A 12,345-nucleotide genomic window follows, 5' to 3' on the forward strand; every position below is an offset into this window, starting at 1 on the left:
AGAAAAGAGCCCATCGCTAATACAGCCTTGTACAGTGACTGACACCCAACATTCATGTCACTGCGCCTCGACCACGAAGTAACTAACCTACCGACCAACAGCTTCTCAACTAGGCATCGCAATTCTTCTAATTTTCTACTTCCACTTCAGTTTTCGATTTTCTCATTTTTACTGAGAGCACCCATGTCGTTTTACTTTGCACTTGTACCAGCGCAATCATCAACAACCCAAGTGTCACCAGCATGCCCAGGTGTTTTCTCGTTTGCCTATCTCGTCTCTTCATCCATTATCAAGTATATCCATGGCCTCGTCACGCATAATTTCGCGGTTCCCCAGGTTCTGTCTACCTTTCATACAACTCGCCAGCCATCTGAAGTCTAGTCTCATAGGCCAATACAGCACGGCCGAGCATCACATCCTGCAGCACCCTACAAATCCAGTTGTAGAAACCAAGTACACCACGGCGTCCGACAAAGAATGGGCGCGGAAATATGTGCCCATCTCAAACATCATAGTCCACTCCTTCGTCGCTGACGATGGCCTGACCCACGCCAACTTTGACAGTGCCTTCATGCCCCTCGACGCTGACGACGCGCTACGGATGAGCGAGCTCGCTGTTCCCACCAACAACAGACATTGGCGGCTTGAATTCGAGGCCGACTGTGAGAATTGGTTTAATACTGAAGTGGCCAATGTCACACTCGCAGCCTGGAAGAGTTATCCCAGTGTGGTGCAAGCGTCGCATTGCAAACCCCTTTCTGGTCGTGGCATCTCGGAAAATGTCGACTCCATCTTCTCGGCCAGGTTTTCAGGAGAGAGAGCACCGCTAGCTATTGGTGAGATGAAGAGGAATCTTATCTCGGCTACAGCCTGGCAATCCGACTGCATATCAAGTCAAGGGTCCCAGGTGAAGCTCTCTCAAGAGCTACGCGGGTATGTACTTGCCGACATCAAGGTGCACTATGGCTAACTCTCTAAATAGATATGCCTGCAAGTATGAATGTCCTCAGGTCTTTTGCTTCGACGGGTCAACATTGCTCATTCTACAGTTTCGTGCACTACGAGCTAAGGATCTCGAAGATGAGCGATGCTGGGTTGATTGCTGGGTGCTTCCCAGAACAACCAGTTCCTGTACACTACGCTATGCCTTGTACAGACTCCTGGCCCAAGGTTGGAGGCGGTACCAGGCAGAGTTCTCGACACCGTCTTTCACCGTCGGGGGTCTTACTCCTTGCTCTCGAGAGTTCTTTACTGGGCGGCCCATCTGGGAGGGAGAGGAGGGCGGTTTCCCTTCTCACCCAGACGGTTATCGTCGATCTGTGGACGCAGCTACCGGGGCTTTGATGTGGACTCATAAAGAGTCTCCAACCAAGATGGAAACCGGTTCGTTTTGGTGACGTTGGCTAATGCCGGTTGGTTAAAGACAACAAAGACACAATGTCAACGGCCGAAATATCTTACTTATGATCTCCCATGTTGTCTCATTCCCCGGAACAACTTGTTCTCTCTTAGTGACTCTCGCTTGGTAATAAGAAAGAAGATCTGGGTCCCTACAGATGCGGGCTGACGCCATGTTGATAGGTGTTGCCTCTTGTGTCACCGTCGACCATTCCAGACGCGAGTTGCCGAGACATCAAACGTCTTTCTTTCGGAAGAGTAGCACAGACATCCCCCATACCAAGCCGCGTTTCTTGTTCGATCCGGGCCGCCTACTTGCTTGTGCCAATAGGGTGAGCACCCGGGAGCGGAAATGGCAGGTTGCTTACATTGTTTGCCTGCAATATGGCCTCTTGGCAACGTCAGTGGACTCTGGTGCTAGAAAGACACTCAAGAGGTTTATTACTGAGTAACCCTGTTTTCATGTAAGTTGCTTCTTCCGTTAAAGCGGTTGCATTGGCATGGGTGTTCTCCCAGGCCGGGATGGGCTGTCTGACATCCAGCCAAGAGAGGATTGCTACTACCAGTCAGGAGAAAAGCTCTGTCCCCATTGCCATGTCCTTTGTCTGAATACCTATTTGCCCCTTCTCTCGGTAGTGCTGAGGTCTCTCACATATCATATTGCCTAAGTCAAGCCCCTAAACCGCACCCCTAGCCTGAATACACCAACTCTGCAAATGCAGCCACAATCATTTTAGTACGGTAGGTTCTTTGTCCGATCTCAGGGCCAGTTCTGAATGAGAACATTCGGCACAGGCAGAACTGAAAACGAGCTTCAAACCTGCATGATGCTATGTCAGTTCTTGATAGCCCAGCGGCTGAAAGAAACCTCAGTCTCTCCCCAGAGCTGGGAAAAGTATAAGATGGCTCTTTTTTGTTTTGAACTCAACCTTCTTCAGGTTTCTCTCCTTCCTGCCAAAGAGAATATCTTCCATCTCATTCCGTCACCTTGTTGAGCATCGCCTTCATCACCCAGGCTCACCGCCAGCACCGCCAGGATGCCGTCGCAGAGTCAGTACGTGGACTCCAAGTTCCTGTTCCCCCACACCTACCGTGAAGGCAACAAGTGCATTGGTTGGACCAAGTCCCGTCGATACTGCAACAATCCGATCAGCCAGGGGAAGCATCTCAGACATCTTCTCCTCATGGAACAGCTCAATGAGCTGTCTCTCGCGGAGCAGATCACCTCTCCCCTCCTCGAGCAGGCTGTGGAGTTGCGTCTCTGCCATAAGCATTTGGAGAATCACCTTGCTCCCGAGTTGGAGAAGGCTCAGAGAAAGCTCATGATAGCTCTGGATGATTCTGAGGTGTGTAAACGGTTGACTTTGTGTGATACTTTCCAACTAACGACATGTAGGGACAGGGAGGTACCCAGGATCAGCCAGCCAGAACTCGCACCAGACTCCCTGAGAATGCTCCAGTTGCCAGGCCTGAGGTACCGGATGCGCCTCCTCGCAACCGAACAACCCGGGTTCCGACTGCTCATATTCCGGCTGCACGCACACCGCGTGTTCGTTTCACTTCCTCTACCCGGGGCCCAGCCGGTGAGCCGTCGGCAGCGTATGCCCCCAGCCCTCGCCCGGCCACAGCTCGCCGTGCTGCATCCGTTCGTAGTCCAGCTGCTCGGCCACCAGTTGTCAACGACTACATTTCGCCGGCCTACACTCCAGCTATCCGGCCTCAACAAATCCGTGTTGGACAGGCCCGTATCCCTCCTACTGCACCTCTGCCTCCTCACCCAGCTGTTCGCTTCTGGGAGCCCACCGCTGGATACGGCAATCAGTTGGGAGGCCTGTCACATCCATGGGCCAGAGCTGAACCCCTGACTCCCCCAACTAGTCTCCCGTCCACTCGGGACGACACTCCCGACCGTGATGTCACCATTGGTCGTTCCATGAGCAGCACCGCTGCGACCATCTACATCCCTTCAGACTCTGAAGGCGAGAGTGCATCTGACGACGACGATGATGACAGCTCAGAGGATGAGGGGCCTGCGGGTGCAAACAGCCGAGTCTATCCCATGGGGTTCTGGCATCGCTACGACAAGAAGTGGGATTCCCTTGAGGACAACGGGCGCGTCACAGGAAAAGTGAGTATCCCGACTTCCCGTTTGCTTGAAAGTGACACTCACAGACTGCAGGCTCTAGAAGAACAGATCCCCTGGCCCGTGTACGGGAAGAGCTATCCGACACCGGAGAACGTCGAGGCCTTTTACCATGATGCTGTTGTTGGGTTCTCAGCCCGAAGTGACCGTATCCTCGTCATGGGAAACGAGTGTCGACGCTGGGCGCCTAAGAACCTCAAAAAGGTGCTGGGGAAGCGCATCTTCAAGGGAATGTTTGCCGAGACCCTGCAGATGATTCACTTTGTGGCCAGAAGCTGTCACGATCGTCTCATCTCTGAGGGTGGAGGTAATTGAAATGGTGGTGAGGCTGAAGTTGCGGCTAGGATGGTAGTTTGGATATGTATGCTCTTGGTTGGAGACAGCATCGACAAGGGTGTTTCGTTTGGATGTGATACAGGGAGGCCAAACAACTTGAGGCTAAAGGTACTTTGAAACGATGTTGAGAAGACATGTACCTTTTCATTGAACAGGTACCATTTGGATCATCTAAACCAATTAGGTGGCTTTGAGAAAAATGACGAGTAATTATTCACACATCCGTTGAGCCCCTTTATGATCATGTATGGTCATGTGGACGGGTAAGTAGGTGGTCAATCGGAAGTTGTGCAAATGACTGTCTAAGGATCGCCAGCTGGGAATAGGTGTAAAAGTGCAACAGAGATACCCGCAAAAGGAGGGAGAGGGCTAGCCAGGTCAGGTACTCCATGTTACTGCAAAGTGCAAACGCCCATGATGCATGTCCCCGCCACTGAGGGTTGTTTGCTCTTGTCCGTTCGCCAGCAACTTGCCATGTCTGCTTGACCTTGACCGACATTTTTTTTTCCCTTCTGGTCTTTTCATCTTCATGTCTTCCGTGTCTTGAATTCAAAAATTTCTTGTATCTTAAAAACGACTGCTTCTTTTGTTATTGTATCGCGGAAACAACTGCTTCTATCAACCACCATGAGTCGCCAACCACTACCCAACGCTCCCCGAAGGACGAATGTTGAAGTCGAGGACTACACTTTCGAAGAAAGAAAGACTCTTGATAGCATTGAAAAAAAGTATACCTTGAACCTTCTTCTGAAGGCGAGTTACTCTTCATTGACCGGGCCTGAAGGCTTTCGGGAGTTATACCAGAACTGGTATGAAACCCTTCTTCCTCATGTCTTTATGTGGAACATTAAGTCTTACATGAACCTCCTTCTTTTGATTCAACAGGAGAGACGCAATGATTGTCTCGCACAAGACAGAGATATACATCGTCGAAGAACGGAACAATACCGAAATCATCTACAAGGCGTACGGACGCAGCACCGGGTCCAAGTGCCTCGGCTACATCATATTCAGGGGCCACAACGGAAAGGGCACAGTCGAGATCACCAACTGCGATTCTAGGCTGGAGCCCTATCACCTCGACATGGGCGGCACCACCAAGGCCGCCAACCAGGACCTTGCGGGCTTTCACGGTGAGGGCCTCAAGCTCGCCTTGCTGGTCCTGCAGCGCGGAGAGCAGAATCATTCCGTCCGCTGCACATCCGGTAGCTTTAGCTGGTGCTTTGGGTTTACCACCCAGGGTAAACTAGTCGCAAATCTGACTCGTCTCACAAATGCGCGTAGCAAGGACAAACACCCGCAAGGTAGTCTAGCTCCCTTTTTCCCAAATTATAGGACTGATGTCAGGTTCGTTATTGGCGAGATCAAGAAAGCCAAGAACGAGCGAGGCGAGATTGTCAGACGGAGCGCCGTGAAGCGTGAAGAATTCGAGTCCTGGTGCACCACCGTCCTCGCTCTTCAGAAACTCGACAAGGACAGTGTCCTGAAGACCAAATATGGTGAGATCATCATGGACCCCAAGCACAGAGGTAGCCTCTACCTCAAGGGTCTGCTCATGCGCAGATCTACGCGCTCTTGCTCGGCGAGCATGACGGGCAGGCCCCTCAAGTACGGCTACAACTTCGAGAATGGCACCACAAATCGAGATCGAAGAACTCTGGGCTCAGCCGAAGAGGAGGGTCGTGCTATCCTCGCAATCTGGCAAGCGGCGCTGGTTGAACGGCCTGACCTCGTGGGTGAACTCTCAGACATCCTCAACTCTTCAGATCCCCAATGGGCAGAGGTTTCCATGCTCGGTGTCGGTTTATTACCTGGTACTGCCGACAAGCTCGCCCAACACCTCCTTTCGGATGCGTCCAGATGGTACTACTCTCCGAGGGAGAGAGAAGAGGTATGATACGTCCCCTTACATTGCACAATCAGCTAGTTGATGCGTTCCTAGAATCCTGGGCTCGATACGATGATCGCGAGCCTCGGCCGGCAGGGGTTCCAGCTGGCAGTCGAGTACTGGGATACTTTGGCATCGTATGGACTTATCCATACCGCGAAGAGTGGGCAGCGAGGTCGATTTCGGTCCGCTGCTACCGTTACGATTCCGGGAGATCAATTCGCCCAACAAATGGAGAGGATGTTGCGAGCATGCTTGAGAGCATGCCCGCACACTAGCTCCTCGAAGCTCGAGTTTGTAAAGGCCGGCTGTCTCTCGTTGCGAGCGTTCTTCCAAGAGAAGGACGGCGGGCTAGTCAAAGTACATGAGAGATGGCTCCATCGAGCCACCGTCATGGGCGGGTTCGCCTTCCTGGAAGATGTGTCCGAGACCTACACCTCCTTGCATGCTTGTAAGCTGCTATTTAGGGACATTGTGGAACAATTGGGGGACAGTTCTTTTGCAAACCACGATGTACAGGCCAGTGTCGGGCAGAAAGAGCAGCAGTTGGTGCTGGCCGAGCAGAGACTGACAGAGTATGCTCACCTTCATTCCACTCTCACACTCAAGACAATAGACAGGGAATCTGCTATAGTCGTCACCTGGGAGTTCTTGAAGAGCTCCATAGGCGATCTTTCCTTTGAGGTTGCTCTTCATGATGCTTCAACCTGCTCGAGCCTCAAGGACAAATTACTTGCCAAAGACAGTAAGAAACCGAGGCTCTGGATTCTATCGTATCATCCAGCAACGTGCTAACTTTTACTGATAGTGGACGAGAGTGATTCTGTCTGCCCCTCTCAAGTGCACAGCTCTCAGGGAAGAGCCACACAGACTGCACAAGCAGAAGCCTGCTGTGCAGTAGTAAGTGTCAGGGGGAAATCTCGCGCCGGCGAGTCGATGAAGTACGGAGCAAAATTCTGCAATGTCAAGAAAGGGACCAGATACTTTGCTATCGTCTACAGGCCCGACAAGCCCTCGTCCCTTGTCGCTGTGTCAAACATGGGTGGCATTCCTGCCGGCACTCATGAGGCTTCCAGGTAAGACTCTAGACGTCTTGTGCTGTATTGAAAACTTGTGCTAAACGAACCAGAGCTCCATCGGGTGCGAGAGCCGCGCCTCAACAAGCACCCTCATACCCCTTTCCAGGAGGTCAAGGCATCCCCCAAACACCATCACGCTTTCCAGCCGGCCAAGGCATCCCCCATACGCGGCCGATCCAGGGCCAAGGCATGCCCGTACCAATATACGCAGGCGGCTTTGATCCTCAATGGCCCAATCCCCAGGTGGTTAACCAGCTCCCACCCGAGGCCATACGTCAAGTCAACTACCGTCATCCCGCTCAAGGTGTCCCTGTATATCTCAGGGGCAATGGGGGCATGGGACAGCCTTTTCAAAAGCGTCACCGCACTGGCTGACTGGTTTCATGAGCAAGTTGAAGGGGTGCCTGCCAGAATTATGGTTTGGGATATTGAGCGTGTGTTTTGACCAGAGCAAGGCAAGAGGAGGATTCGAGGGGCGGCGGAGGGAAGGGGATACAATTATGATGTTTAACGACCAATCTTGATGGATCTTAGCGGGATATTCCAAAAGTTTTGCTTTAACAATGCCATTTGTTTTACTTTAATCAGATTGCTAGACTTTCAGCTTCAAAAGAGGCATTCGACCTTGCATCAACTGACCCCGAGTGTTTACCAAGTGCACATGTTGGATACACGTGCTTGACTGGTCATCTTCACGGCTGCAGTTTCTCTCGTCACCATGCATCAACACGAGCGTGGCTAATTAAACCACTGCAATCAAAGTATCTCAACATTCCAACTCAAAAGCTTCTCTCTCGCTTACAACCAAGGACACGCCCTCTTTCGTTTCACCATTTTCAGCCTCCTCCGAAGCAGCCGCCGAAGCTACTGCAAGCCTTGGTCTGATCACCGGCATCTCCATCGCACGAGCAAAAAACAACAAACATGGCTTGCAAATGGGTTATAAATATCTTTAAGCTTATCACATTTTCACGGCGTCACCGTTTTTAATGACGAGGCTTTTCACGCGTGCACAGACAGACATTCAACAAGCTTTTCCAAACAACCAATGTCCAGATTGACTATCCTAATCCCTTCTCATCCCTCCCTCGTCGTCACCAATCTCTCTCTCAGACAAATAAGCATCAAATATATACAATAGAAATTAAGAATGGGTAATAGAAGAGAAGAAAAGAAAAAAAATCCGTTCCTCACCTTGCGGCAGGGAACAGCAGTATAAAGACCTCCTCCATCACCCCAAAAAGAGGTGATTTCACTGTAGAATATTAAAACGGGGGAAAAAGACATGAAAGAAATAGAATTAGAAGAAAAAAGAGAAGAGAAAAAAGGAAACCGCCCTCCCATTCTACCCTGTCATACACATGCGTAATATCCAAGCATCCTGGGAACAGGAGCCGGACGCTTTGTCCCAATCCCAAATAGTCGTCAAAAGGAGCGTAATGTCGTTTTGCCTGGCTAGGCATCTCGTATGTTGGCCAACGCCGTGATAATTAAAAGTCGTGTCCCTCTTTTTTATCCCGGACAGCCGTTTTATCCCAATGAGTTTCAGAGAAGAGAAGCGAAGGGGAGTAGAAAAAGAAAACCTGGGAGGTGTTTTTTTTTAAAAGAGTCCAATCGTGCTGCATTTAGAAGAGAGCAATGGCACCAACGACACCAGCCATGAAGGCAAGGGCAGGGGCCTTGTTGGCGGCAGCAGCGCCAGTAGGGACCTCGACGGGGGCCTCAGTTGGAGTAGCAGGGACGGTAACCTCGGGCTGAGTAACAACCTCAGTCTCGGGGAGCTGGACGGTAGTGGGCTGAGGAGCGACAGTCTCGTAGACGGTGCCGCCACCGACGGTGTAGACAATCTTGGAGTACTGGGTGACAACCTCGCCCTGGCCGACAGTCTTGACAATGGTCTCGTAGGCAGGGATGGTGGTCTCAACCTTCTCGACGATGACAGAGGTCGAGGTGTAGACGTTGGTGACGACCTCACCCTCAACGGTCTTGGTGACGGTGATGGGGCAGAGGCTGTACTTGGTGTTGTAGACAACAACGTGCTCGTTCTTGGTCACGTCGGGCTTCTTGACCTGGTCGTAGATGGTGGTCTCAACCTTTTCGACAATGTAGTCGGTCGAAGTGTAGACCTCGGTGATGACCTCGCCCTCGATCGTCTTGGTGAGGGTCACGGGGCAGAGGCTGGTCTTGGTGTAGTAGATGACATCCGTGGCATACTTGGTCACATCAGGCTGCTTGACGTGCTCGTACTCAGTGGTCTGCACCTTCTCCTCGATCACGCTGGTGGTGGTGTATGTCTCAACGACAACCTCTCCAGCAATGGTCTTGGTGATGGTCACGGGGCAGACAGTGGTGCGGGTAGTGTACTCAACGTCGGTCTCGTACTTGGTGATATCGGGCTGCTTGACGTGCTCGTAGTCGGTGCTCTTGACAACCTCCTCAATGACACTGGTAGTGGTGTAGACCTCGGTAACAACCTCGCCGGCGATAGTCTTAGTAATCGTCACAGGGCAGACGGTTGTGCGGGTCGTGTACTCGACTTCAGTCTCGTGCTTGGTAACATCGGGTTGCTTGACGTGCTCGTAGTCGGTGCTCTTGACAACCTCCTCAATGACGCTGGTTGTCGTGTAGACCTCAGTGACAACCTCACCAGCAATGGTCTTGGTGATGGTCACGGGGCAAACTGTGGTTCGGGTGGTGTACTCAACCTCAGTCTCGTGCTTGGTGACGTCGGGCTGCTTAACCTTCTCGTACTCGGTGGTCTTGACGACTTCCTGGATGAGGCTGGTGGTGGTGTAGACCTTGGTGATGACCTCGCCGCCGACCGTCTCGGTCACGGTGACGGGGCACACAGTTGTTCGCGTGGCATATTGGACATCAGTGTACTCCTTGGTGACATCGGGCTGCTTGACTGTCACGTGGACGTCCTTGGTCTCAGTCACGACAATGGTCGAGGTGGTGAGCTCAGTCACGCAGTAGGTGCTGTATGTTGTGAGTTGACTGAGCCAAAGTATCAGAGAGATTAGATCACTTACGTTCCCTCCTTGGTATGAGTGTAGGTGACGGGGCAGGTAGTCACGGTGGTGTAGGTCACAGCGGTCTTGGTCACGCCGTAGTCACCACCATAGCCGTAGTCACCACCCTCATCACCGCCCTTGTCGCCATATCCATCATCTCCACTGTCACCGTACTCCTCTCCGCCGCTTCCGTATTCGTCTCCTCCGTTGCTGTAGTCGTCCTCACCATAGTCTCCTCTTCGGATGTTCTGGGCCAGGGCCGTGGTGGCCAAGACCAGGAGGGCAGCGCCAAACTTCATAGCGAAAGTTGTAGGAGGGCTTTGGTTTCAACGAGGGTGTTAAGAACGAGTGCTAGGGGTCAACAAGCGATAGTGTAGTGGTTGAGCGAAGGTATTAAGTAACCTGAACGAGTTGGTTACTCAAAGGAACTCGAGGCCTGTATCGGGATGGCCGCTGATGAGAAGCTGGAGATAATGCAAGAGAGAAAGTAAAGCCAAAGAAGGTTGAGGGCCACGCTTATATCTGTATCGTGATGCTTGGGTGGCCAGGCCTCGGGGAGGAGGAGACAGAGAGGCCAGCCCGAAGTGGCCATGCTGCCATGACAACTTTGCAGGCTAGTTCCAACAGACTTTGTCGTTCCAACTCCACCTCGGGTTGCATTAGACTGACTCTTGCTGCGAAGAGACGAGAATCGACGACGAGGGAGGGGGGTGGCCTTTGCCAAGACGTGATACGGACATCATCAGTCCAACCCTATTCGAACAGACTGGAGGATGTGGCTGGAGCTCACTGGAGCAAGAGCTTTGTGCAGGGAGGGTGCATCGGTAGCAAGGACGGGGAGAACTAAGGACCGGCCGGACGAGGCATTAGAGCTCACGGTGATCCCAGTCAGAGCTGGCCCAAGACGTGATGTCAACATCATGCACGAGGTCGGCGAGTCCCTCTCGGACATGGCCAAGACGCCTGAGAGCTCGCTTTGGCAAGGTTCTGGGAGCTCCATCCTGGACAGGTAGATCTGCAATAGCAGGGCCGATATGTCGGCCTTGCTCGAAGCTCAACAAAAGATCCTGTGGCATCCAGGCGTCGACAAGGCTGCCTATCAGCTCAGGTGATACAAGGCGAAGCAAACCCAGACCCGGGCCAGTAGAAGGACGCGTCTGCTCAGTTGATGACTGGATCAGCCTAACGCTCCGTCTGGGGAACCACTGAGACGGGAAACGGCATGAGGAACCATGGGCACAGTCAGATACGAGCGAGTTTGCCATGTGCTCCTCCTCCAACACGAACCACCATCACACAAGTCAGATAGGGCGGAACAGGGCACTGCGCTGCAACTCTCGGGCTCAACTCGGGAGTCATTGGTGATTTCTGACGTCGGTCTCCAGGAACAGTGGTTATGTGGAAAGGTAAAACGGACCGGGGATGAATGAGAAAGGCGGAAACGAAGCGACTAGGGCTTGGACTGCGGGCTCGACCAAACATCGACGAGTGTTTTACCTCGCTTTGCCGAGAGGCAACTAGTGTCGAGGTACCTCATGTACTGACATGCGAGACTGAGATGTATTGAGCGGTTTGTTAGTGATGTGGCCTGCGAGTCGGCCTGACAGACCAGGTCTGGTCGTCCCGTGGGAGTTGGGATGCATCCCAAAGGTCAACGCCATCACCAATTGCTCCCCACGAGCAGCCAACAAGACGTGAAGCCCCATGCCAGGGCAGGCCGGTGTGAAGCCACAGGAACCCAGCCGAGCTACGTGGACGGAGGACTTGGCGCCAACCAAGCCATGACACAAGGAAGACGCATAAACTTGCTTGCCGTGACAGCAGGAGCAAGTCGAGGGAGCAAGCGGAGAGGGCAGACGAGCAGTCAAAGTGGATAGCAAGGTGCTGACTGTGCTTGTGCCTGTGCTGTAGGTACCGCAGGTGCACGGCGTGGATGAGCCTCTCTTGTCTCGAGGAGGCTTTTCCTCATGCCGAAGGCACCTTGCTCGGGTGGGTTAGTCAAGATCGTCACCCCATCTGTCGCCAATCGACGATTGCCTCGATGGACGACGCCCAGGTCCCCAGGAGGGCGAGCCCAAAGAGAGCCATGGTTTCGGAGGGGTGGGTCCTCTCCCCCAAGCGGCCCCCGACATGCGGAACCAAGACTAGGAACGGGGGTTTTTGGGTGTTGATCCCCGTTGCCATGTTGTTGTGGGAGTGGTCGATGAGACTTGGCGGACGGGTCTATGGGCCGATGGTGAGAGCGGTCGGGACTTGGCTCTCTCTCTCTCGACTGCGCTGTGCCTGCGGAGATGGGTCGACGGGCACGACCGGCCGAGAGAGGCCCCCTCACTGATCGTGATACAAGCCCTGTTCATGGCTACTCTGACATGCGGCTGTTGTACCAGCCCAGGTTTCCGGGTCCGGGAGTGTGGGATTGCACTCTGTGGGAGACGATAGTTCCGGGCATCTATGGCAATTCCGAGATATTCTGGCTTTCTACCAACC

General features: G+C 52.9%; 3 protein-coding genes across 3 annotated transcripts; 2 read left to right on the top strand and 1 right to left on the bottom strand.

The window, feature by feature from the left end:
- Window positions 1–2,435: 2,435 nt before the first annotated feature.
- On the top strand, window positions 2,436–4,052 carry NECHADRAFT_79424 (uncharacterized protein; the record flags this gene model as incomplete). The annotated part of the gene is made up of 4 exons (XM_003051844.1): window positions 2,436–2,744; window positions 2,795–3,526; window positions 3,578–3,848; window positions 4,033–4,052. 4 exons carry the CDS (start codon window positions 2,436–2,438, stop codon window positions 4,050–4,052), a joined length of 1,332 nt encoding a protein of 443 aa, XP_003051890.1.
- A 452-nt stretch (window positions 4,053–4,504) lies between these two features.
- Window positions 4,505–7,219, top strand: NECHADRAFT_79425 (uncharacterized protein; the record flags this gene model as incomplete). Its single annotated transcript, XM_003051845.1, has 5 exons — window positions 4,505–4,686; window positions 4,763–5,768; window positions 6,285–6,340; window positions 6,677–6,841; window positions 6,895–7,219. The coding sequence occupies 5 exons, from the start codon at window positions 4,505–4,507 to the stop codon at window positions 7,217–7,219; spliced, it is 1,734 nt and encodes a 577-aa protein (XP_003051891.1).
- Window positions 7,220–8,469: 1,250 nt separating this feature from the next.
- Window positions 8,470–10,157, bottom strand: NECHADRAFT_100233 (uncharacterized protein; the record flags this gene model as incomplete). Its single annotated transcript, XM_003052300.1, has 2 exons — window positions 8,470–9,841; window positions 9,877–10,157. 2 exons carry the CDS (start codon window positions 10,155–10,157, stop codon window positions 8,470–8,472), a joined length of 1,653 nt encoding a protein of 550 aa, XP_003052346.1.
- Between the last annotated feature and the right edge of the window lie 2,188 nt (window positions 10,158–12,345).

Source organism: Fusarium vanettenii (genome assembly GCF_000151355.1).
Source record: "Fusarium vanettenii 77-13-4 chromosome 4 genomic scaffold NECHAsca_3_chr4_2_0, whole genome shotgun sequence".
NCBI classification, from domain to species: Eukaryota; Fungi; Ascomycota; class Sordariomycetes; order Hypocreales; family Nectriaceae; genus Fusarium; species Fusarium vanettenii.